At 39.9% G+C, this 27,926-nt stretch overlaps 1 protein-coding gene across 1 annotated transcript in view; it reads left to right on the top strand.

Annotated features, from left to right (window-relative positions):
• Positions 1–27,926, top strand: part of GABBR2 (gamma-aminobutyric acid type B receptor subunit 2) — an 873,294-nt gene that overhangs the window by 193,587 nt on the left and 651,781 nt on the right. The window contains exon 2 of the mRNA XM_082257550.1: positions 10,519–10,656. Within this exon, the coding sequence (XP_082113676.1) occupies positions 10,519–10,656 (138 nt within the window). The remainder of the gene's footprint in view (positions 1–10,518; positions 10,657–27,926) is intronic.

The raw sequence follows: 27,926 nt of genomic DNA, 5'->3' as shown, positions 1-27,926 counted from the left end.
TTTATAGTCACCTGTTACACGCTGGTATGTACTCCCTTCACAAAAAAGGAGAAAGGCTGGTGCTATGGACATTGGTTAAAAGCGTGTTTATTTTAGCATATGAACAACAGTCAAATAAAAAGCCAACGCGTTTCAGCCATCTGGCCTTAATCATGTACTTCCTTTACCTGTACATACAAACTTGCATTGTGCAGTCAAACAGTGTTTGCAAAATGATGCATGTTTACATACAGTTAAAATGAACTTGCCTGTTAAAAAAAATGGATAATTGTGATGGTCTCCATACACGATTAAGTATTTTAAGAAATAGCTGAGGTGTGTCCAGTGGCTGTAAAGTGTTATGGTACCCATAGGCGCAAAATATCACATCTAATATCATGGGGTTTGGGTTCTGTGTCTATAAGAGGGTCATGACCCCAAGAACAAGCTGGTGTAAATCATTTAATTAAGTTAGAAAACGTGCACCAGTAAGCCATCATGTGTGTTGGCATGATGGCCCTTGCAGGTCAAAAAAGCAGATTTATTAAGAAAATGTGCATTCACTATAAAAAAATTTCCTTATGGTAAAATATTTGGACAATGCTATCCTGGAATGAATATATCACAAGTTAACATAGTTTTGCATGGCTTAATAAAGAACATTTCCAACATAATTACTGTAATTAAAAAAAAAGGCAACATTTTTCCACCAATTGTGTGGGTGCAGGAGTATGTATAAATTGCATGCATTCCCACATGCAGCCAAACTAAAAATGCAGTGCTTTTAAGAAAATTATCAGCAAAGGGCCGATAGTCGAGGTGGAATTGTGAACATATACCAGGGTATATTTTATTGATAGAGATACATCCAGATGAATGTTGCAGCAAAATCCAGTTGCAGGGGCCCCTGAGGAAGATTCAGTCTCTATATGTCAAAGAATTTTCAAAACATTCTAGATTTTCTGTCGTAGCAACATCATCCTGTCCCTTGTATATAAATCTGTTTTCATAGGAGGAGGGGGACTTTCACTCTTGCTGCATGCCACATCCCTGAGGGTAAACGGCACTGGAACTCAGAGTTAGTCAATCTATTCTGTGCTTTAGTCCCTTCCTAGTAGTGTATAATAGTCAGTTCTGGTCCAGGATTTAGGCTAAGTTGACACTACTGGTGCAATCTGATTTTCATCTGACTTTCAGTGTAATTATGTAGTGCTACTTGGATGGTACTTGCATGCTACTTGGATGGTGCTTGGATGGGGTTTGCATATTCTATGGAGCCAAAATCATGCTGTAATTGCACCAAAGTAGAACAGGAACTTTTTCCATAATCACTCTGTGCCGAGTCACATTGATGTCAACAGGCACCAAACATTGTGATTTCCATTATCATGTAATTCTGTGTAACTAAAAGTAGCATCTGAAATTGCACTAGTGTGAACCATGTCTAAGCAGTATGGTCAGGACATGGGGCTAAGACTTTCTGTCTCTAGGCTTACTTCTTCTATTTCCAAAGCCAACAACCAGGGGAAGGAAGTGCATACATAATATACACTATGTTACCAAAAGTATTGGGACGCCGGCCTTTACATGCACATGAAATTTCATGGCATCCCAATCTTAGTCCGTAGGGTTCAATATTGAGTTGGCCCACCCTTTGCAGCTATAACAGCTTCAACTCTTGAGAAAAGGCTGTCCATAAGTTTTAGAATTGTTTCTATGGGAATGTTTGACCATTCTTCCAGTAGCGCATTTGTGAGGTCAGGCACTAATGTTGAAGAGAAGGCCTGGCTTGCAGTCTCCGCTCTAATACATTCCAAAGGTGTTCTATCCAGGTGAGGTCAAGACTCTGTGCAGGCCAGTCAAGTTCCTCCACCCCAAACTTGCTCATCCATGTTTTTATGGACCTTGCTTTGTGCAATGGTCCAAATCATTTGATGGAGGGGGATTATGGTATGGGGTTGTTTTTCAGGGGTTGGGCTTGGCCCCTTATTTATAGTGAATGGAACTCTTAAGGCATCAGCATACCAAGACATTTTGGATAGTTTCATTCTCCTAACTTTGTGGGAACAGTTTGCGGTTGGCTCCTTTCTGTCCCCACATGACTGCCCCCCAGTGCACAAAGCAAGGTCCATAAAGACATGGATGAGCAAGTTAGGGGTGGAGGAACTTGACTGGCCTGCACCCGACAGAACACCTTTGAGATGAATTAGAGCACAGACTGCCAGCCAGGCCTTCTCTCCAACACTGACCTCACAAAGGCGCTTCTGGAAGAATGGTCAAACATTCCCATAGACACAATCCTAAACCTTGTGGACAGACTTCCCAGAAGAGTTAAAGCTGTTATAGCTGCAAAGGGTGGGCCAACTGAATATTGAACCCTACGGACTAAGACTGGGATGCCATTAAAGTTCATGTGCGTGTAAAGGTAGACATCACAATTCACAAATTCACACAGTAGAGGACAGCAGATCCCCACACCAATATAATGGAAAAATCTAAATCTGATTACGTTTGCCTGGGGCAGTGCTGCATTCTGTGACATTTTTCTACATACATTATATCTGTAAAACTTTATTAAACTGAAGTATTTTGCTTCTGTTATTTCAATTTTTTATGTTTATATTACATTGCTGAACCATGTAATACTAATTGATATTCCAATTAATGACTGTATTCTTTATGCACAATATTTTTTCTTAGTGTCTAATCTAGTTATATGCATGGCAAAATAAAAGTCAGCAGGTAACCTAGAAGGAATAAAGGGAATTTAGAGCTGTCTGTCTTCATCTTTGTCTGTGTCCTAGGGGTATTAATTGTCTTGACATGAAATGAGCAGAATCTTTCACTCAGAATACAGGGCATCCTCTACAAAACAGTATAAAGAGTACTAAATGTCCCATTCATATCATATCCTATGTGATCTTGATCTAGTTCAAACACAGCACTTGTTTAATAATAAATGCAAAAGGATACAGACTTTTGTCAATTTCATTGACTTTCATGGATCGGGTCACTAAGCACTGCTTAGGAAATAGAAAATGCTTAGATTGATGAAACTTTTTGTTTGCTCGTTTTAGACTTCATTTTAACTCTTTATATCTTAATGATATACATTGAAACATTCAGAAGATTGGCAATGGGAATATCATTGTTTAGAATGGAATGTTAGCATCTCTAATAACCTTACCTGCTCCCACTGATATGTGTTTGGCCTTCCCTAGACTTGGCTGGTTCACATGCAGCTCCATTATCATATTTAAAGACTAGCAGAAATGCAGTATTTGATTCCCTTCTGCCTAAACAAGGTTGACAGTGCCTGGCCACAGTGATCATGCTTCTGATGCAACCTTTTCATTCATTACTTAAGCAGCAGTGATAAGTAGCATTGCATTTATTGCATATTGGACAGAAATATAAGAACTGAAATTACTAAGTTTCAGGCAGTTAGCTCTCATCTAAAGGTTAAAAGTTGCTAGCCTGTCAACTACATGTAGAAATATGGTCTTTAATTCAAACAAAAAATTCCTGCAGCACTTAATTATAAGTGTGTCTGCAAAGTTTCACAAATACCTGATTTTTTTTCCAATTAAAACATTTTATTATTTTTTTTCCACAACAATACAGTTTATACACAAACAATACACTTTACAATACACAACCATTTAACATATAATCCCCTTCGAATGATCCGTCCAGGCGACCAAAACCCCCCCTTCCGCCCAAAAAAAACCCACCCCATCCCGTCACTCCTCCTCATGTGTAAAATTTTATAAATATATAACTTAACAAGTCCAAATACTAAATTAATACCAACATTCCATTCCATGTAATTATTCACCAACACTGCACATAATCCAGAAAAAAAAAAAAACCCTCCCCCTCCCAATACATATAAAACATATATGTATAGTGGAATCGTGCTTAATTCTGATGATAAGTTCAATACCAATACCAATACTTCAATTACTGTGAATATTCCTCCCTCCCCTTCCCCCTTCCCCCTTCCCTAAAGCAAAGAGGGAAGAGGCAAAAGAGGCAGAACAGGAGAGGAGAAGAAGAGAAAAAAAAAGAACATATACCGTGATTCAGGGATATATTTATCCTAGTGTAGTCATTTACATGAAAAATTCAACAGTAAGGCCCATCACCTAATTATAGCGTGCCTCTCATTATTAAAACTGGAGGGGTAAAGAGGACACCCGCAAAAAAAAACCCAAAAAAACCCTGTGTACCGTGATTCAGGGATATATTTATCCTATTGTAGTAGTTTATACAAAAAAATTCAGCAATACACCCACCACCGAATAATATAATGTTGTGCCTCTCTTTAATTAAGAGCCGGTTCACACTGGGGCGACTTGTCAGGCGACCTGGTCGCCTGACAAGTCGCCGTGGGTCGCCTGCCATAGATTAGCACAGGACCCGTTCTAATAGGAGCAACACAAGTTGCTCCGACTTAGAAAAAGGGTCCTGTACTACTTTGGGGCGACCTGGAGCGACCTGCATTGACTTCAGTGATATGAAGTGTGTGCATGCCGCTCCGAGGTCGCGGTGCATGCTGTCGCCCCGGCAAGTCGGGTCGCTCCTATGTGAACCGGCTCTAAAGCTAGAGAGGGAAGAGAAAAAAAAAATACCTGTTGACTCTGCCAGTGAAGTCGACCTAATGCAGCTCTCCTGTAATGGTATGACAAAGCTAGCTATGAATGCTTCACTTTCATAGGCTGTGCATGCTTACTCTACACAGTAGGACACAAATTTAGAAAGATTTGAATCAGTTAGGGCAGGTAAAGAAAGCTTACTTTTTAGGCCTGAGCATCACATACTAACTGGATTTGGTGTGTCTTTAGACTCTCATACAGTAGGCTTTACTTGTGCTTTAACTAACAATGTGTTGAATCTTCTGATTCTGCAGAGTTTGAGTTCAGGTAGTTCACAGGCAGAGTTGTATAAAGTACTCGAAACCAATACTTGAGTAAAAGTACAAGTGCTCGATCAAAAAGTGACTTGAGTAGAAGTGGAAGTGCTCGATCAAAAAGTGACTTGAGTAGAAGTACTAAAGTATTCAACATTTTTTGTACTTAAGTATTGCAAGTAGTTTTTTAAAAAAATTTGCTACTCAAGTACTAAAAGTAAAAGTACCAGTAGTTTTGAAAAAAAAATTGCTACTCAAGTACTGAAAGTAAAAGTACAAGTACTGTGTTATGTAGTTATTAAAGAAAGAAGTCAAAAGTTTGAACATCATATTGTTTTTTATTATTTCAAATGCAGCTTTTATTTATACATACAGTAGCATTTATTTTCGTATGCGCTGATAATACACATGTTTTGAGCTTCATGAAACCTGCCATCTACTGTTCTGGCAGTGGTAATTTTTATAATTGTAACGAGTAACTATGCAGCACAAAAAAAAAAATATCGGAGTAGAAGTATTGAAATCATTGAAAAAAATGTAGTGAAGTAAAAGTGGAAGTAGGAGAAAAAAATTATACTCTAGGAAAGTACAGATACCGCCTTTCGGTACTTAAGTACAGTAGTGAAGTAGTTCTACTTAGTTACTATACATCTCTGTTCACAGGCAGTATCTGTCAAACCATAGGGTAATCTCTGGCCCCCTGATAGTCAAACTCAGAAACAATAAAAGCTGAAGAAGGAAAAATATACATTTTTCAACAAGCTTGAAAAAATATAATACTTGTAGTTGAAAACTGAATTTAGTTTTCTGCATGGCTGTGTCTATTTAAATCCAATTTAAATGTTCAATTTAAATTAGCTAAATACATTCCAGATGCATCAAAACAAGAGGTGTTCATTGTCTTACAGTTTGTTTTCTTTTTTAAAACAACCAGAGTCTAAGTATAAAATCATAGCTCCCGCCAGTGGCTGCAGAGTGGGACCCTTGCACTCTGCGTGGAAGCAGTGGTCTCATTGCAGAAATCCAATGCACCCCCCTATTTGACAGACCTATATCTTTGTTATCAGCAAAGCTCATTCTGTGTCCCTCAATGGACAATAAAGAAAATAAGATTTTTTTTACCATTAAATCTTTTCCTTGATGTCCATTACAGAACATATGGCCTACCCATCTGTGTTGTTGGCCTTAGGTTCTGCTTGTTCACAAAGCTGAGGAATGAGAGTCGAAGGAGGGGTTATACAGGGCTGGCTTAATGTTTTTTGTTTGCCAGTCTCCCAACCTCCTGAAGGCAGCAGCATAACCCAACTGTCTAGAACTTGCCACATTCCTGTGTCCCCCTCAATGGACTTCAAGAAAAAGATTTTATGATAAGTACAAATATGCTACTTTTTTCTCTTATTCAATAAATTATATTTCAAGAGTAAAGTGTTCAGATAGTTTAATATATCTTCTACTGGCTTTCATCTGTTTCAATAAAAAGTAAGCTTAATGGGCTATTTTAGCTGTCATCTGTTCATATTACTGTTGTTATTACTAATTACTTTATGTGACAAATGCAATATAGGTGGCAGGCAAGACAAAGTGTTAAGATTAAATTATTACCTAATGCTAATTTGTTTGAAAGTGGCTCTAACAAAAGACAATAAAATAGATATTCAGCCTTCAGCTATAATTCCCAATGGCAGCTTCACAAACTGTGCAGGCAGCCTTTTGTTCTTTTTTACAAAATATTCTGTATAATTCCACAGTCTAGTTTCAATAAAATCAAAATAAGTTTCAACATTTACATGCTTAAATATGTAAATCGTGAATTTCAGCTGACCATCCAAATCCTTTTAGAACCAAATTGTGTAATAAAATCTATTTTGCTATATAAATAGTATATATTTTATAAATGCAGTCTGGTCACCTATGTTTGAAAGCAGAGCTATGTTTCTATCATTTGAGCCTATAGGAACACAATGCTTAATGCCCTAAGCTATATACCTCTGCTAGGGTCACCTCTTTATGAGCTTGCATGAGCTGACTTTAACCACTTTAATACAGGGCACTTCCCTCCCTTCCTGCCCAGGCCAATTTTCCCCTTTTAGCGCTGTTGCAATTTGAATGACAATTGCGCGGTCTTGCAACACTGTACCTACACCAAATTTATGTAATTTTCCCCCCACAAATAGAGCTTTCTTTTGGTGTTATTTGATCACCTGTGCGATTTTTACTTTTTGCTAAACAAATAAAAAAAGACCGAAAAGTTTGAAAAAAAAAAAAGTTTTTTTTGTTTATGTTATACAATTTTGTAAATAAATAAGTTTTTTCCTGCACTGATGAGCACTGATGAGACTGCACTGACAGGCACTGATGGGGTGGCACTGATGGGGTGGCACTGATGGGGTGGCACTGATAGGCGGCACTGATAGGCACTGATATGCGGCACTGATAGGTAGCACAGATATGCAGCATTGGTGGGCACTGATAGGCGGCACTGCTGGGCACTGATAGGCGGCATTGATGGACACTAATAGGTGGCACTGATGGGCACTGATAGGTGGCACTGACTGGCACTAATGGGCACTGATAGGCGGCACTGGTGGGCACTGATGGGCGGCACTGGTGGGCAATAATGGGCACTGGTGGGCGACACTAAAGGATGGCAATGATGGGCACTTGTGGGCAGCACTGATAGGGAGGACACTGGTGGGCATCACTGATGGGGAGGGCAATGGGGGGCTCCCTGAGCCCTGATTGCCATCCCTGGTGGCCATAGTGGGCATCCCTGTCAGGCATGAACTAAGGAAAGCCGATCAACGGCTGTTCCTATTTACTATGTGACCAGCCGTGATTGGACACGGCTGATCACATGGTAAAGAGCCTCCGTCATAGGCTCTTTACCGAGATCGGAGATGCAGGGTGTCAGACTGACACCTCGCATCACCGATCGCCGCTCTGCGTGCCCCCGGGGGGTGCCCAGAGCTGTGTTATCCTGCCGCCATCATATGACGTCCGGTCAGGATAACACAACCACATTCCCGCCGTCATTTTGTAATAGGGCGGGCGGGAAGTGGTTAACCAAAAATAGTAAAATATACATAGTGGATAATTAGGGAAAGCTGCCTCTTGTTTGTTTGCCACCATCAGTTACATGTACAAATAAAAATATATTTTTTAAATACCATTTAATTGGGAGTAGGTCTTTTTAGAAGGCTTGAAGAACAACATTAATATACTTTTTTTTTTTTTTTTTAATAACATGGTTGGGAAATGCCTTAAACCTGCATGTAAGATGGTGCACCTGCAGGATGTACTCCAGCTAAAGTAACATTGAGTGAGGCCAGCCATACACAGTTCCTGCTGAACCGGCTGGGATTTGTACCGTAAATGGGCAGGCTGAATGCACCAAGTTGATCAATTAATCAACTTGGGTACAACCAGCCTGCTTTCTGCTGTTGTGATTATTGGTAGTGGCTGCTATAGCCGCTAGCGATGATCACTGTCTTTTCCGGGTAGGGGCACCCTGCTACTCCCGACCTCGCCCCCCACTGGGAGAAGACAATGGAGGGATTTCCGCATCAACACTGTCTGTGTTGGAGGAAAGAAGGAAAGACATTTGTTCTGTGTATGGCTGGCCTTAGAAATAAGACTATTAACTATAAAATAACAGTTCCTAATTAGCTTTGTTCTGTATGTAAATAAAGTTGCTGTGATATTCCCCTCAACATCTTTTTCAGACCATAATAAGTGTCTGATATGGATTTTAAGAGGGACCCCACGCAACAAAGCAAAAAAAAAAAAACAACTTGGGTCCTGCCAAAATGCATATCCATCCTTTACCAATGATGACAATCTGGTGTGTTTTTTCTGAGGGAACCGCATGCAAAAAAAAAATTCAACAGCTAGAGTTTGGGTCAAATTCATTGTTGTCCTGAACCCTAAGCTCATTTCTGATTATGACAATGAAAAAAAAAACATGTCAGTTTTATGTGGCATTTGTAACCTTTATCTGCACTGCCTTTAAAGAATATCCAATGTTTGTCTGTTTCAAGTATGTTGAAATGTAAAACAGATGCATAGGGCATACTTTTTTTTAATCAACCATCTTATAATAAAAATCCGGTTAGGACTCTACTCTCCTCAACTGTTATGCAAGAAAAACATACTCCAAAGTCCAATGTTTCAATACCTATGTACAAAAAATATACTTTATTACAAAACAAAAGAGAAACCAAATATTAAAAATCTTGGCCAAGGTTCAAAATAAATCATGACCCCTATATATATATATATATATATATATATATATATATATATATATATATATATTATACAAGGTGTTAATATTCACCAGTGTTGTATAAGAAGTGTTGTATAAGAAGCACCATAAATTATAGTTACAATTTTTATTAGGATGGTTAAACATCCACATCAGGACCTGAAGAGCAATTAACAACAGTGGCACCGGTCATATGCATCTTACATCATGTTTTTGGGGAGTGTCCATGAAACATTTCGTATGGTTAGCACATAACACCATAAAGCAAAGTCTCCCACAGCTATACATTTCTTAAAACAAATACTGTATATGCTGTATGGTAATAAATGTGCTGCATACAGGATCTTCTCTGAATCACCAGGGCCTAAATATAATTCAAAAAGATCTCTCCAACGTCTACTCCAAGCAAATCCACCTGGCAAGGCCCATTATATAAACAGAAGCTTCATAAGCAAGCACATACAGTACAAAAGGCATCAGTGGGTGAACGATGTTGATTCCAGCCAAGGGTTTTGTTCATATTCGTGTTTTAGATATATAGTGCACCCAAGCACATATACAGAAGAACTGGGTGAATGATGTGGCCACCCACCAAGGGCTTTCTTCATATTTTTATTGCACAATCCACCTGCCACAGCAGTAATATCCATATGTCAATCAACAGGTAAATAGTGCCATGGAACAAATACATTGTAAAGATATACTTATCAGTCCATGTTCTCTATTGATGCAGGCTGTAAAATAGGCCATACAGTAGGGGGGACCTCGAATAACAAGTTGCCTGACCGGTTTCACTAGTGTTGTACCAGCTGCACCAGGGGTTTACTTGTTTTCTGCATATGGGTACTGGGAATAAGAAGAATGAGTGATGCCATGTCGCTCATAAAAGCAGGTGGGATTTGGTGCAATGTCACCACAAAAAATCATGGTGATTTTACATGCATGGTGTCATGGCCTGACTGCGCGTAAGCTCGGAAAAACCAGCCACATTCCTGAAAAGCATGCGAGAGGGTTCCGACACTCCTCCAGAAAATCCTGAGGACAAAATACAATGAAAAAGCTTTTTTGTATAAACAATATTAAACACAACATCATACACAAATGTATGTACAGTACATCACTGACCCTTTAATTTTCTGTGTTTTGAGGGTGGTTGAAAGCAAACAATACCTTATTTTGTTAGGTTAATGTCATGGGAAAAAGTAGGTTGCAATATGGGATATCTATGCAGAGGCAAACACAAAATGAAAAATGTCTATGACTGTAGTACATTGCATGTTTTACAGCTAGCATACTAAAACTGGGCTATCAGAGACTTGCATTATCAGATTTTTTTATTTCTTTCTTGTGTTTTTTTCCTTAGTGTGACAACGCAAGGGGACTAAAATCATTTTATGATGCTATCAAGTATGGACCTAATCATTTGATGGTTTTTGGTGGAGTTTGCCCCTCAGTAACCTCTATAATTGCCGAATCTCTAAAAGGATGGAACTTGGTTCAGGTAAGATCCCGGTCATTTACTTTATGAAAAGTTACAAGGACGTCATTTTTACCATGATGGTTATATTAAATGGGAAACTTGTCTATAACAAAAATAGACTTCAAGTGAGCAGACATTTTGCTTATGTAAAAATAAAAAAGACCAAATATGATGTTCAGTGACCTACAGGCTTTAGTTGACTGAATTTAAACTACAAAATGTTGAAATATGGTTGGTTGTTTTGGGTTACCTTGTTTGTTGTTACCCTGCTTTTGCTAGAGTGTGTTTGCAGCTGATGAACTCTTACAGCTGTATTTTATAAAATTATGCATGAAGTTGTTAAGAGATCCATCCCAAATGATGGAGCTTATTCTGCCCTTGTACCACCCGCTGTTCCACTGTCCAATAGAAGTACCACCCGCTGTTCCACTGTCCAATAGAAGCAATCTTTTTGCCGGAAAGCAAGTGGGCTTATCTCTGAAATTTGAGAAGATGATGGAATTGCTTTAAACATTTAGAAATGATGACAGGTTTGATTTAAATAAAAAAGCCTAAAAATTTCCCCAAACAATGTATATTCATTCAGTCAGTATTTAGCTATTTATTGTAATGCAGCTGAAAGATGGATAGGCCGACAAGAGACAGAACAGAAGGCCTAATATGGCATAATTTTTTAAAAAAAGTAAAGAAAATTGATTGATTGAATATTTTTTTTTGTGACATCATACCCAGTACTTATTTCAGGTATTTTGTTAACCACTGCAGCTTGTGTACCTTTATACCCCCTCTGGACTAGAATAATTTTTCATTTTCACTATGGGCTTGTTTATTTTGTGATTTTGTTACCTTAAAGTGATTGTAAAGTCTCTGTTTTTTTTTTTTTTTTATACCCCAAAAATTGATTTCAGAAGTATAGCCTTTGTTTACACTTCCCAGAACAAACTCTTCTGTGTTTAAATAAAACAGAGATACAAGACCTGCTTTAATTTGGGCCTTATTTTTTCTATGATTTATTTCACGTTCTCGGTTCACACTACAATTTTGTGTTCCAGATGTGTTTCTGCGTGCCCATTTTCGATGCATTCCAGTGCATTTTTTACGTGTTTTTGATGTGTTTCTGTATGTTTTTAACCTTTTTCTTCTTCTTAACTAAGGACATATGTGTTCCATTGTGTATTTAATGTGTTTTTGATGCATTCCAGTGAATTTTTAATGCATTTTACTGCATTACAGATTTGCCCCATATAGAAAAATTTACTTTTGTTGACTGCACTGCACTAGTGTAAACCAGAGCGATTGAAATCCTTGATAAACATTGTTCATGCCTTTTTTGCTGCAGAATAAAAACTCACTGGACTGCATCTGGTGTCAACCAGCCCTAAATCCTTTTTTCGGTTAAATTGTAAAATACTTTAGCCCTTTTCACATAAGCCAGCTTTTATTTTCTGTTTTGTTTTGGTTTACTGGTCTGAAGTAAAAGCAACTGGTGACATTCCATTTTAAAGCCGAACAGCATCAAAAACCTTTATTTTGTTTTGGACAAGCTGAGAAAGGACAGGGTATGATGATAAACCTTTCCTATAGAGACATAGACAAAAAAAAAGTGACTACTTATTTAGACATCGGACAGTATTTGTTATTGTTCTCTGTGCAAATTACATTTCTTACTCCTAAAACAATATTGGATGAAATTACAGTATCTCACAAAAGTGAGTACACTCCTCACATTTTTGTAAATATTTTATTATGTCTTTTCATGTGACAACACTGAAGAAATTACACTTTGCTACAATTTAAAGTAGTGAGTGTATAGTTTGTATAAGGCCCCGTTCACATAGGGGCGATCCGACTTCGGGTGGCGACCTCCGAGGTCGCGGTGCGAGCAGCGCGCCGTGACCTCGGAGCGGCCGCCACGGACTTCATAACATTGAAGTCTATGGCGGTCGCCTCCGGGTCGCCCCAAAGAAGCTCCGGACCCTTTTTCTTAGTCGGAGCGACTTGTGTCGCTCCTATTAGAACGGGTCCACAGCTTCCCTATGGAAGGCGACCTACGGCGACCTGTGAGGCGACCAGGTCGCCTCACAGGTTGCCTTAGTGTGAACGGGGGCTAACAGTGTAAATTTGCCATCCCCTCAAAATAACTCAACACACAGCCATGGTGTGAATGGGGAGCAGGTGTGTTAAATTTGGTGTTATCGCTCTCACTCTCTCACACTGGTGACCGGAAGTTCAACATGGCACCTCATGGCAAAGAACTCTCCGAGGATCTGAAAAAAAAAGAATTGTTGCTCTACATAAAGAAGGCCTAGGCTATAAGAAGAAAGCCAAGACCCGGAAACTGAGCTGCGGCACGGTGGCCAAGACCATACAGTGGTTTAACAGGACAGGATCCACTCAGAATAGGCCTCGCCATGGTCGACGAAAGAAGTTGAGTGCACATGCTCAGCGTCATATCCAGAGGTTGTCTTTGGGAAATAGATGTATGAGAGCTGCCAGCATTGCTGCAAAGGTTGAAGAGGTGGGGGGGTCGGGGGTGGAAGAGCACAAGGTCTCTAACATCCATCATCTCCATGATGTTGTCGTGAAGGAGTGGAAGAGGACTCCAGTGGCAACCTGTGAAGCTCTGGTGAACTCCATGCCCAAGAAGGTTAGGGCAGTGCTGGAAAATAATGATGGCCACACAAAATATTCACACTTTGGGCCCAATTTGGACATTTTGACTTAGGGGTGTACTCACTTTTGTTGCCAGAGGTTTAGATATTAATGGCTGCGTGTTGAGTAATTTCGAGGGGACAGCAAATTTACACTGTTATACAAGCTGTACACTCACTACTTTACATTTTAGCAAAGTGTAATTTCTTCAGTGTTGTCACATGAAAAGATATAATAAAATATTTACAAAAATGTGAGGGGTGTACTCATTTTGTGAGATTCTGTATGCTTTTAGATTCAAGTAATAGGTAAACCCACTTTTTTAATACTAGTGGAGATATCTTTTTATACACTCCTGATCTACATCTGTTTGTTTTCATGTAATGGACAGAATTGTCCTCTTTAATGAAATGCTATTCTACAACATAGTGAATGGTGGCATCTAATGTATAATGTATGTACTACTTAAAAGCCTTTCGTAATGTATACTCAAACATTACATTACATTTTACTCTGCAAGTTAGAAGTTTGCCTTTAGCTATGCCAACGGGCTTTCAGCCTTCCAGGCTTAACTTCTAAACATATAAATGCCTTTTGACATAAAGTGAGAACAGGTACTTGCATTCAGGCAGAATAGAAATTTTATTAATGCATTTACTTTATAAAGTTTGGGCATTCCTAAAGCTGAGGAAAATTGGTATTAATTAAATATAGTATGTGAAAATGTGGTAAAATTGTGTCTAATATATTTATGGCTAAATGCTGTATAATATGCAGTTCCAACACTTATCACAAATCAGTGCACATTTATTTGAAATGTTTATTTGGATTCTTATGATATTAGGCTCATTCAGTGCAGGAAGACTTCCAGCAGATACTTCAAATTTGATATGTCGGGCCCAATCTAAAGGGGATCTGTGGCAGTATTTTATATTGAAAACTGCTACAATCCCTTTGCCAATTAGACAAACAACCTACAATGGTTTATATTTCATTCTAAAATAGAAAATGGCACGGAGGATACAGATAGACCTGATAGGTAGGTCTATCTGGTTTGTTATTGTGGCATACTTTATTTGGCTCGATTCACACCTATGCATTATTTAATGCTTTATGCAGAAACGCACTACAGTCCAATTAACATGGTTTCCTATGGGACTCATTCACATCTATGCTTTTTTTAGCCGCTACATTTTTGGAAATGGTCAGAGACTTTACCAACAGCAAACTTGTACGTTTTTGGTTCAATAGACTTCAATGGAGAAGCTGCAGAAAAGCATGTAATGCGTTTTTGACGTGATTCTGCCGCAGTTTGAATTTTGCCTTTTTTTATCCACCCAACAACAAATTGCTCCAAAAATGCATAAAAAATGCAAAACACATCACAAAATGTGCAAAAAAGTTAATCAAAGATGCAAAAAGTACTGTAGAAACTGATCAAAAGCAAACTGCATAGGTGTGTACTACGCCTAACTGTCACTTTCTTATACCATTAGAATGGTGCAGGGTGTTTTGGTAATTCCCCCCATTCATTTTTCAGATTCTGCAAGATCCTGACAGGAGACTTAGGAACCTTCCACTGTCTCTTGATATACAGTCTTAATATCTCCGTTTTGTACCATATTTTATTTATTGCTTAGATATCTTTCATGGATCCACTGGCTTGGATGGGGACACAAGAACTGTTGAATATTCAGTGATGTACACATAACAGAAATTCTGAAGTTAAAATGTTAAAGTTTGCTAGATATCTCAGTTGACTGAAAAGATAGCTTTCAAATATGATAGGTTTCCTTTTGAGGCATGATACAGAATATGAAATCTACACATTATTATGAAAAACAACATGGTAATACAAATGGTGTTATCTTTAGAATTAGTGATAAGTGAACCAAGCAAAGTTCATTTGAAAGGACATTGGCTGAGCCCAGAGGGATATACGCTAAACCCTGAACCCCATGTAGCTTACAGCTAAATATTGTATTTTTTTCTGCCCATTTTAAAGGTCAGCTTGCAAGGTTTTATTAAAAAGGACATGGGTAGCTGTGCTGTGCCATGAGGATCTTTAGGGGTACTTACCGGAATCTAGAAGCCCCCTTTAGAAAAAGGTGGGCTCTAGACATCCACCCCCTTCCACATGAATAGGTAAGGGGCATAGAGTACCCTTGTTACTCCAAATTGACACCATAGAAAAAGTAATAATAAAAAAAATGACCTACCAGCAGGACAGTCATCTTCTTTTGCCACAAATAACAGCTCCACAGACAGCTGCTGGATGTAAAAACCCAGCCAGGGATCCCAGGTGACATGTTCTCAAGATTCCAAGCAAAAGTTCTGGCGCTACTCCAGGATTGGAAAGTCCTGAAATGTCCCTTCACAGAGAATGCACAAAAGCATATGGAAAAATTATATATATATATATATATATATATATATATATATATATATATATATATATATATATGTAGCAACACTGTTCGCCCGATCCCAAACACAGGACAGCATATGAGTAAACTTGAAAGAAAATGAGGGATGGCGCTCAGATATGCATAATACTAGTGAATAACCCCAATGCAGACTTGGATGGGCAGTCTCATAAAGATTTATTGAATGTATCCAATGGTAAAAACAATATAATGGGTTAATAAGGAACAGTCCTACCACTCCTTGAAGCCTCTGTGCCTTCTCACTGATTGTATACAGAGATCCCTGGCATGTTCTTAGGGACCTGGTGACTGCTGTAAAGGACCGGCTGGCAGATGGAGAAACGGATTGGGTCGCAAACAGGAGGGCTCAGACGGTCTGGTATGCGGCCGCGTTCTCAGACCAGAGCCTCTGCGTTGAGCTCCCTCGGTGCCTGCCGTGAGCACCGGGAGGCGCACGCTGATGACGTCACCACGGGGGACCGGAAGTCCATTGATAGCCGGCCGAGGAGTCACCCGGAAGCCGAGAAGAGCGGAGGACTGGATGTGTTCACTTCTGTGGAGCCTCCCGATCACCACAACGACATGTTTCGCTACGATTGTAGCTTTGTCAAGGGATCTCTGTATACAATCAGTGAGAAGGCACAGAGGCTTCAAGGAGTGGTAGGACTGTTCCTTATTAACCCATTATATTGTTTTTACCATTGGATACATTCAATAAATCTTTATGAGACTGCCCATCCAAGTCTGCATTGGGGTTATTCACTAGTATTATGCATATCTGAGAGCCATCCCTCATTTTCTTTCATGTTCTCAAGATTGTGAGGGTACCTTGCTGGGGGTAGGGCAAAGCGTCTCTTTCAAAGCAAGGCACTTTTTCTGCAAGGTAATACAGACAAGGACCTTATCCCCACATCTATGGCCCAGTGGATGTGGGGGTCTGGGGGGGGGGGCTTATAAAAATTTGAAATCCCCCTTTAAAATAAGGAGCCCCTAGATATTCAGCCCTTCCCACTACATGAATGAGTAATTCACAAAAAAAAAATGAAAAAGTAGAAAACAAAAGTCACACAATGTAAGTCCAATGTCAAATAGGTCATCCTGCAATGTAGATCTAGCATCAATCAGGATGAGCGAAGCCTTGATGACCCACCACCTTAACCATGCTGCCCTGTTGCTACTCCCGTTGCAAGTGACAGTCCTCTTCCAACTGCCTAGTGTCAACAAACTGGGGATGCTGGATGATGTTGTTGACCAAATATGGTACATAACCAGGTTTGGTCAATGACACCATTTAAGATTCCCCATCGGCTTATTTACACTTTGAAACAAAACCGTGGGAAGCAGTCATTTAGTTATTTCATTTGTTTTGGCTGCTTCAGCCAGAGTTTTGGGTGGCTGAGAAAACTGGCCAAATCTGAAAGTTTTGTTTACCCATTTGGCGAACTGTAAGCAGGCTGGGTTTAGGTAAAATTTATGGTCAACCTGACCCCAAAGCTCATTCCTATTTCCAACACACGTTAGTAAGATTACCTATTATAAAGTTTAGGATGTACAAACCACCAACATGAATGACAGCATTGGAGATAAGAATTCATGGCACATTTCACACCAATCGGTTTATATCGGTTATACCAATCGGTTTATATCTACCAAATATTCATGATTTATTTAGGTGCAATGCTTTAATTGTCTTCCGTTATTTCAGTTGTAGGACAACCTTATTAGCTGCCTCTAAAGAATTGCTAAGATTCTGTAGTTCCTCTTTATTATTCTTAATGGAAATCGGTGTCATTGTTTTATTTTTGACGATGTCCAGATTCAGGTTCACAAATGGCATTTGCAATGTGGATAGCTTATCACTTGACATGGCAAGCTTGAGGTGCCAACCAAAGTCGTATAGGTATGCTGAGGACATGCCACACACTGGAGGAGCATATCTTATGTCAGGTTTTCTGCCCTTTATACATGTTAATATTATTGCTTTAATACCCATTGTCATACATCGGCACCAATTACCATTATTGTACATATCAAAATTAGCGTACCAGAAATGCAGCATGAAGGCTCTATTTCAGTGGTGCTCACTACTGGAGATTGGTGTGAATGTCCAGATTTAAAACAATGTTCCTGTGTTCATGAATATTACCATTGCTGGAAAATGCAGCAAAATGCATGAAATTGCTTAAGTTGATAATAATCTATTTAAGGACTGGTGTTGCAGAAAGCTTTTAACATTTTAACACAACTTTGATATTGAGCTTGAAACAAAAAAGACATGCTGGGCAGAGGCAACAATTCCTAAACTAGCATCATGAATTTTGTTTAGATCACAGTCTTGAGTTGTGAATTTCTGTATTCATTTACATCACTGTTCTATAACCTCAGGATTTGAAGTTCTGTAATGCACCAAAACTCCAAAACAATTTATGTTAAGATATATGCAGCAGAAAACTAAACTAAACTTTGTTTAGTTAAAGGGCAACTCCACTTTCGCAGGGAAAAAATAGCAAATAAAAAAATAACTAGCACGATTGCTACACAAGTCATTGTAATTGAGTGTTATAAAAAAAATTACCTTTCCCTTGTAATCTGCAGCACTGCCATTTTCTGTAAAATGCATTACAGTATGAATTGCAGTATGTAAGGGGTGCTCAACCTTTCGAAGAGGGAGGGCCACTGGCCACTTAAGTGATTTGTCAACCGGTCGTGGGCCACAATTAAATGAAATTGTTCAGAATTTCACATTTTTTATTTTGAATAGCATAATGAAGACTTTAAACAACAATCAGGATGATCATTTTCATGGGATCAGTCCCCGTTGGATATTTACCCACTGTTTAATCACAGTCACAGAAAGAAAGAAAATTGATAGATGAGCCCTATCAGACTGATTGTGTGAAAGGGGCCTGAGGCTGCTTTCACAGTGATGTGCTGCGGTTTACCCACACTGTGGGTGCAGCACAGTGCACCTGCGGCTTTGCAGCAGGTTAGCTGCGCTTTGCCATAGACTTCTATTATATCTTGCAGGTGTGATGCACTTTCTGAAAGCGTACCAAACCCGCAGGATATAATAGAAGTCTGTGTCTCAGTTCAGCTACCCCCCAGGAAAGCCTCAGATGAACTGCACTGCATCTGCAGATCAGTGTGAAAGCAGCCAAACAACCTAATTTAAAAAAAATGCTCATATATGCCCATTGCAAACCTATGATCTTTAATACAGAATATGCCCATTGCTAAACTGTGATGTTTAATAAACTGACCTATTATCTTTCAGTTTCTGCTGGCATTGCTGGCTGTTCGAAAGGTTCCTGTCCCAGGTAGAGTGATACCAAATGCACTTCACTTGGCACAGGAGCTGGCGCTTTAGAGGAAGCATTGGCTTAGGCAGCTTCTGCTCCCTCCTCATCCACTTGCTTTCTCCAGCACCAGCTCCATCCAATCTGATGCTCTGTTATGGCGAGTAAGCATGTCATGATCTTCATTCTAGAGCAAGAGGTCACAGGCCACATCAGAGGGTTCTGCTGGTTAAGCACCCTTACAATATCACAATCTGGAGGCGTTCTGTGGACAGATGGTGTATGGAACGTGTACCAGAAATGTCATTTCCTGCTTGGCTTACTGGTTTTCCCAGAAGTCTGCACTAAGGTACAAGTCAGATTTTGGGCATCCACTGCAACAAAAATGTCATTTTTGGTGAGATACTCCAAAACGAAAATCACATCTAAAGGGATTCGGACCCTGTCATTATTTTTGGTTATAACCCTGCAAGTGCATTCACTGTCCATATGGACACACAGCTATTTCCTCAGAATAACAAAGAACAGGAATAGGCAACAAAGTTTGTTAAAATCATAACAATGTACTTTTTTTTCTCAACAAAGGTGTTAAAATACGCTTTAGGGATAATATTGAGTTTGCATAATGTATTTCACTAAAGCAGGGTTTGTCCAATTTCTCCTATGGTAGCAATTCGCATACATGATTGGGTTTGCCAAATTAAGGATTTGAGAGGAACTTTGTATTGTCTATAATTTCTGGCATTGGTGTGTTGATAGTAATCTACATATGTGTACAGGCTTTTCACATTTTCTTCGTAGACAGTGTTTCAAAATGATTTTGATTGGGCATCTGCAGGATCCCAAGAGTTTTTTTTCAGGGAACATTACCGGTATCTTTACAAAGGAAAAGCTTTGTTTGTTCTGTGTATTTTCTATAGGACCTCTAAGTGGTTGGAAATGATACCCAATGTTCTGTTTTTGAGTATCTTAACAATGCAGAAGGTTAATTCTAAAGCTGCTATTTGCTTTCTCCATTTGAGCATAATTTGTTAATAGGCTGTATCTTTGTTTTACCATATCCTTCTCACGATGCATTAAGTGACAGTCTCTTTGATACTTGAACAGACCCAGTTATTTCCTATTGCATAATTAGGTTTTTTTTATGTTTGGGTAGAATTATTTGTGAGATTTGTGAACTAGTGTATTGTATTCTTGTAGAAGAATGTTTCCCTTTTTTTTCTGTCTCTGATCTTAGTTTGTTAATAGCTTAGTTTAAATTTTATTGCGGGGTGAAAGCTGTTGAAGTTTTTTTTTATAGTCTGGATGGTCAAGATTTATACAGTGGAAGTAGGCCATACATTTTAACCACTTGCCGACTGCTCACTAGAGCTGTACTGCGGCAAAGTGACTCTTGTAGGTCTGACGATGTAGACCTACTTCGGCAGACCCTCCCCCTTCTAGGCGGCGCGCACGTGCCGCCGGAGGCTCGCTCCCGCTGTATTCAGTCACAGCGGGAGTCGGGCCAGGGGAGGAGCAGCGGCGATCGCCGCTGCTCTTCCCCGATCGTCGGGGAATCGAGTGTGGAGATCCGCCCGCTTGTGTTTACATCTCCGAAGTGACAGGCAGGGTCAGATTGCAGGGTTCAGCATAGCTGAACCCTCGATCTGTCCTTGAGTCACATAGTCACCTCCCCCCACACACGTCAGTAAGCACCAGGCATACATTAACCCCTCCCTCTCCAATAAAATTAACCCCTTCACTGCCAATGTCATTTTTACAGTAACAGTGCATATTTATAGCACTGATTACTGCAGTAATGTCACTGGTACCCCCAAAAGTGTAAAAAATGTCAGTCAGGGGTCCGATCTGTCCACCGATGTGTCGCAGTCCCGCAAAAAAAAATCGCAGATCGCCGCCATTACTTGTTAAAAAAAAACACCAAAAATGACATAAATCTTTCCCTTAGATAGTAAACGCAATAACTTTTGCGCAAACCAATCAAAATATGCTTATTGCGATTTTTTTTACCAAACATAGGTAGCAGAAAACAAATCGGCCAAAAATTTTAAAAAATTTTGATTTTTACATTTTTTGGGGGGGAATTTGATATAAAAAAATGTGAAAAATATTGTTATTTTTTCAAAATTTACGCTCTTTTTTTGTTTAGACAAAAAAATGGAGGGTTCCCCTAGGGTGTGGGACTTTAACGGCAAGCACACTTCCACAGATGTATAAAAGTAAAAATATTTTTATTATTAACAAGTTTAAAATAGATCTCAATGGATCTGAGATATTACATAAATGATACAGAGAACACAAATAATGTGGTAACACAAATGATCTATATATGGTTGAAAGAAATAATGGTGCATATACTCAAAGGTATATGTTGGTTTCTTGAAGGAAATCCTCCCACCCGACGCGTTTCAGGCACGCAGGCCTTTCTTCAGGGGTCTGGGAAGTGGGGAGGTTTTGTGATTTCCTGCATAACATGGTAGATATTGTATAAATTAATTGCATAACAAATTATGTCAGTTTCAGTATATTTCAAGTATTAGATGTTATACCTGTAGAAGAAATCTGGATATAAAAGTTTCATACCTGTAGGTTGCTTGGAATGTGACAAGAGAGTCACTACTGGTAAAAGTAAGAGAAAAGAGGGGTTCCGCTGTGCTTAGTGCCGAAGTATGCACCCCTAGGTCCCTGAGGGTGTGGATCTTCACCAATGTGGCCCCAGCGAGGATGCCTGAAAGGAGGCTGCACGTGTCTCTGTGTAAACGTATATGTAGGAGAATCTAATTATTTGAAGATGTATTAAAAGGGATGACTAAACTGCTCTTAGGATAGGTGTGGAAGTAAGAGGAGAGGTACCTTGTAATAAAAGTATTGACACTTCTGGTTAAGAGGATGTACCTGTTGTGTTGAAGGTCACGGGGTAGGGGGTGTTGTAGGTTGGTAGAGTCAACTGAAAAATATATATTATATATACATATATATACATATATGTGTATCCTATTATATATTGGGGTTGGCTCGTACAGTATTCTACCAGGGAGAGTGTTTAATACTCATACCTTAATTTATTTGTTGCGTGAGGATTTCCTGACCAGGAGTCGTATTGCTGATTCTCAGAAATTAGCAGAGTATTGTCCCTAAATAGAATGAGTTAATCCATGTTTTGGTTCTCTTCTCTAGGTTTGAGAGGTGCATCTGGGAACCAGAGATATGGCATATATGTTACACATAGTGGGCAGATAAGGGGTAAAAGGGTGGAAATAAATTAAATTAAAATAGATCCAGCTGGTAAGTTACCTGGTGATGTTTCAATAGCAAGAATTTTTCAAGTGTCTGTTTCCTTATCAGATTCCTGAAATGACAAGTTTTTTTCTCTATTGGGGTCAGCCAGTGGTAAGGAAGGTGAAAATGGCTTGTGGGGGGGTCCCAGGTGATTACCTTGTATATCGCAGGTCACGTATGCAGTCATCGGCGGCGGATGCTGTGTCTGGCATCCACCGCCGTTTAAATGCCCATGAAGGACGCCGGAGCATGCGCAGTGCGAGCCGCGAGCACGCTCCGGCGTCATCTGTGCAGCCAATGGCATCCACCGCCGATGGAACGCAGGACACGCCCCCGGATGCGGAAGTGCGGCCTGCGTTTCAACGGCGCCGACGCAGTGATTGGTCCCTGAGCTGCGGGCGGGGCCAGTAGATTCGGCCGTCATCCGCAGGAGGGGCCAAGGAGCGGGGGGGCCCGTAACACAGTCACGTCTCCCCCCGGGTGCGCCGGGTGGGGCCACAAGGAAAAGATCAGCCCCAGGGGATGGAAAAAAGAAAGGGGGCGGGGTCGGCTACAGCACATAGGATTCCCTTTTGGAAAAAGAAGAGGAGCAAAGTGTGTGGAGAAAGATGACTAGGAAATAGATGGAAGATGGGGTGGGATAGGATAATTGGTGAAAAATGCTTTGATTTGTTGAAGACATTTATCCATAATACAGACATGATATATTAGACACTACAAATGAGATATAGTATTGTTTCAAAATTAATAAATAAACATTATATCCGTATATATGAAAAATGTATGTTTAAAAATAGCTTGTTACTGGTTGAATAGTATTAGAAAGATATTTATCCAGAGTATTGAAATAGACATAATACATCTACAATAGTCCGTGTATATAAAGTTATTTACACATTGCGTGCCCGCCTATGTCTATATTATGTGGTACATAAGTATGAATAATGAAATAAATAAAGAAGAGAATTATGATGTAAAACCTGGGAACAGGAACCTCTAGTGGTCTGGGAACATCAGATCTGATTGGTGAAAACAGAGCAATAGACAATCCATTTGAGAAATTCATATTGAGATGCATTACATTAGTGCACACAGAGAGAAATATAAAAAGGGGGGAAAAAAAAAATGGCATGTGGAGTGAATGGGATTATTTTTCCCAGCCTCCAGAGGAGAACCCTTCCAAAAAGGGTCGGAAGCTGAGAGAGTCATTGAGGCCCGGGGGCGAGGTGGCATTGAGTTCTACTATCCAACGTGTTTCACGTTGTAGGAGTATTTTGTTCCAGTCATCCCCTCTTTTGTTTGGGTGTATTCTATCTAGAATTATGAATTGAATAGCCGGGAAGTGGCCGTGGTGGAAGTCTCTTACATGTCTGCCTAGGGGAAGGTCAGGGTTTGCCGTCTTCATGCTTATAATATGTCGGTAAGCTCTGTTATGGAACTCAAGTTTGGTTTTGCCTACATAGTACCCACCGCATGGGCATAGTAGTAAATATACTACCCCGGTGGTTTTGCAATTGGCGTAGTGGCGTGGTTGGTATTTTTTACCGTTAGGTAGAACAATGTTGGGGGTTACACACATATATTGGCAATATGGGCATCCACCACAACGGAAGGTTCCTGGTCTTTTGCAGGGGTCTCGTCTGGGTTCACCTGTGTATTCGCTGTGGACTAGCATGTCCTTCAAAGATTTTGTTTTTCTAAAAGTAATTGCTGGATATTGTTGTATGTGTTGGTTGAGGGTGGGATCGATTGTCAGGAGATGCCAGTATTTGTTAATAATTTTCTTGACTGTGGCGTGCTGTTTAGTGTATTTGGTGATGATTCGGATGGTGTCTGTTTTCTTTGTTGTTGCTTTCTTAGGTAATTTAGGGAATAGTAGATCTGCTCTGTTTTTTTCAGCGGCACGTTTGAAGGCTCTTTTTAAACATGTGTTGGAGTATCCCCGTTTACGGAGTCTCTCTCTTAGTTTGTTAGCTTCAATTTGGAATGTTTCATTCTTTGAGCAGTTGCGGCGAATTCTAAGGTACTGACTGTAGGGAATAGATTTGAGAAGGGGGGCTGGGTGTGAGCTGGTGGCATGCAAAATGGTGTTCCCAGCAGTGGGTTTCCGGTATATTGAGCTAGTAAGTAGGCCATCTGTGTTTTTTTCTATGGTTACGTCAAGAAAATTTATTGTCTGTTGGTGACATGTCATGGTGAATGATAGATTAAAGTTGTTCTTGTTCATGCGTGTTACGCACTCGTGTAATAAGCTCTGGGGTCCGGTCCATATGATGAACACGTCATCTATGTATCTGTACCAGGACAAAATGTGATCCGTGAAAGAAGCCAGTGTGGGGTCTAATAGGAATGAACGCTCCCATTCCCCCAGGTATAGGTTGGCGTAGGATGGGGCACATGCCTGTCCCCATTGCCACGCCTTGTACCTGGAGGAAATGGGAACCGTTGAACGAGAAGGCATTGTGAGTCAGAATGTATTCTAAAGCTTGAATAAGAAAGTCATTGAATGGAGTGGGTATGGGATTAGTTTGTTGAAGGACACGTCGGATGGCGGCTAATCCCTGAACATGTGGTATGGAACTGTATAGGGCTTCAACATCCACTGCTACTAGTAGGGCGTCCGGGGGTATGACCAGGCCTTCGATTATTTGAAGTAGGTGGATAGTATCTTTTACATAAGATGTAAGGTCTTCCACGTACGGTCTTAATTTCTCATCAACGAGTTTGCTTAGATTTTCGGAGATGCTGCCTCTGCCTGATATAATGGGTCTCCCTGGTGGGTTTTCTGGGTTTTTATGTACCTTAGGTAGGCTGTAAAAAGTGGGAATTACAGGATGGCTTGTGCGTATGTATTCCCAACATTGTTTGTCTATGATGTTATGATAATATGCTGTGTCTACTAATAGGTAGAATTCCTGATAATATTTATCAATAGTGGATTTGGTGATGGGTCTGTACCAATCGGTATTGGATAGGATTTTATTGCACATTGATGTATATTGTGTATTGTGCATAATCACAATGTTACCCCCTTTGTCGGAGGGCTTTATGGTGAGTTCAGATTGTTGCAATAAGGTGTCTAATGCTTCTTTCTCTGAAGGTGAGAAATTAGAGCCTGATTTAGATGTTTTGAGTTTTTTTATATCTTGGGTGGTCATAGTTAGGAAAGCATTGAGGTTAGGGTTGAGGGAGGGGGCCGGGAACTTGTCCGATTTCTTTTTAAGTGTTGTTGTATTGGTTATACTGGTTGATGGTGAGTCAACATGTGTGTTTAGAAGAGATTCCAAGTCGATCTTGTCGATCAGGTCTAGACCTTCTTGTTCCTCTAGTAATGAGATCAGTGTGTCTAGGGCTGCATTTTCTGCTGGTATTTTTACTTTAGGTTTTGTGTGGAAACTTTTTAATAATAATTTCCTGGCGAAAATTTGGAGGTCTTTTATTACCTCGAAATTATCAGTGTCAGAGTCAGGGCAGAAACTTAAGCCCTTAGTAAGCAGGTTTGATTGGTCTTCAGTTAGAGGATAGTCAGAGAGATTGATGATATTCATGGGGTTGGTCATATGTTCCAAAATGGGTGTGTGTCATGTTTGATGTGATTGTGCTGGGGAAAGTGTGGAAGGTGGTCCTTCTGGTTCATTGGAGGGTGTGATGGGAGGTGCTATGGTGCTCGTGGTTTTAAAAATGGGTGCTGTGACTGGTCTTATAGTGCCATTGCGTAGGGTACCTGTATTGCGTGCGGAGGGCGTTCCTGTGGGTGCGCGTGCGAGTGATTGTGAAGGAACGTGCGATTCGGTGATGTGTTTCTTGACTAGTTGATCCTCATTGTCTTGAGGGGTCCTCTTCGTTTTTTGCTTTCTGTTTCCGTACGACTGCTGTGAGGATGAAGAAATAGAGGAATTAATAGAAGAATCTGAACCGTGGAAATATTTTCTATCCCTAATATTACGTGTTTGAGATGTTGTTTTCTGCCATCTGTAGGCTTTTTGTTCAGCAAAAGCTGTTTTGTCTCTCCAGAATTTTTTCTCCTTGGTGATAATGGTTTCTTTCACTATACGGTCCAAGTGGAGTTTTATGTTTTCCTCTTGATCCTTATAGTTAGCGAATTGTTGGAATGGGGTAAGTTTTTCATAAATGTTATTGATGTCTGCTTCTAAGGAAAGAATACGGCTACGGTGTTCCTCAGTGAGTAGTTGCATCATAGTTTTGGTACATTGCTGTAAATTAAGTTCCCATTTCCTTTTAAATGTCTCGTCAAGGTTGTCGAGAGTGGGAAAAATTTGGATGCGTAAGCCTAACGGATTGATGTTCTCTAGAATGTATTGTTCAAAGCTATCAATATGGAGTGCCTGTGTTAACTTTTTTTCAACTAATTTTCTAAGTTGAGTGAATAATGAAATCATCTCGGATTCCTTTGCTCCTTTTTTGCTTTGTTCCCTGTAAGATGTCAGGAGTTTGGCGAAGCCATGTTCCTTAAACATATTGCGGGTGGTTGGATCCCACAAGTGGGTTGGATTGTGTTGTATGACAGTTGTGAGGTATACTGAAACTTTTTGGGGGTTCCGGTTGGAAAAGGAAATATCCAAATTGTTCTACAATTGGGATAACATAGGAGGGAATTTATGAAAAAATAGTCAAGTAAGTGTTTCAAATAGCTAGGGTAAGGAGGGCGGGGGGTGGGTATTTGCTACCCTGAACTAAAGGTTCAAAGAGATATACCCCAGCTATGTGAAAACTTGGAAGTGGTTTGCCAACATCCCTGGACTGAATAGACAAAAAAATGGAGGGTCCCCCTAGGGTGTGGGACTTTAACGGCAAGCACACTTCCACAGATGTATAAAAGTAAAAATATTTTTATTATTAACAAGTTTAAAATAGATCTCAATGGATCTGAGATATTACATAAATGATACAGAGAACACAAATAATGTGGTAACACAAATGATCTATATATGGTTGAAAGAAATAATGGTGCATATACTCAAAGGTATATGTTGGTTTCTTGAAGGAAATCCTCCCACCCGACGCGTTTCAGGCACGCAGGCCTTTCTTCAGGGGTCTGGGAAGTGGGGAGGTTTTGTGATTTCCTGCATAACATGGTAGATATTGTATAAATTAATTGCATAACAAATTATGTCAGTTTCAGTATATTTCAAGTATTAGATGTTATACCTGTAGAAGAAATCTGGATATAAAAGTTTCATACCTGTAGGTTGCTTGGAATGTGACAAGAGAGTCACTACTGGTAAAAGTAAGAGAAAAGAGGGGTTCCGCTGTGCTTAGTGCCGAAGTATGCACCCCTAGGTCCCTGAGGGTGTGGATCTTCACCAATGTGGCCCCAGCGAGGATGCCTGAAAGGAGGCTGCACGTGTCTCTGTGTAAACGTATATGTAGGAGAATCTAATTATTTGAAGATGTATTAAAAGGGATGACTAAACTGCTCTTAGGATAGGTGTGGAAGTAAGAGGAGAGGTACCTTGTAATAAAAGTATTGACACTTCTGGTTAAGAGGATGTACCTGTTGTGTTGAAGGTCACGGGGTAGGGGGTGTTGTAGGTTGGTAGAGTCAACTGAAAAATATATATTATATATACATATATATACATATATGTGTATCCTATTATATATTGGGGTTGGCTCG

This window comes from Pelophylax lessonae (genome assembly GCF_965119305.1).
Source record: "Pelophylax lessonae genome assembly, chromosome: 5".
NCBI lineage: Eukaryota > Metazoa > Chordata > Amphibia > Anura > Ranidae > Pelophylax > Pelophylax lessonae.
This window is presented reverse-complemented; position numbering and strand designations above follow the sequence as displayed.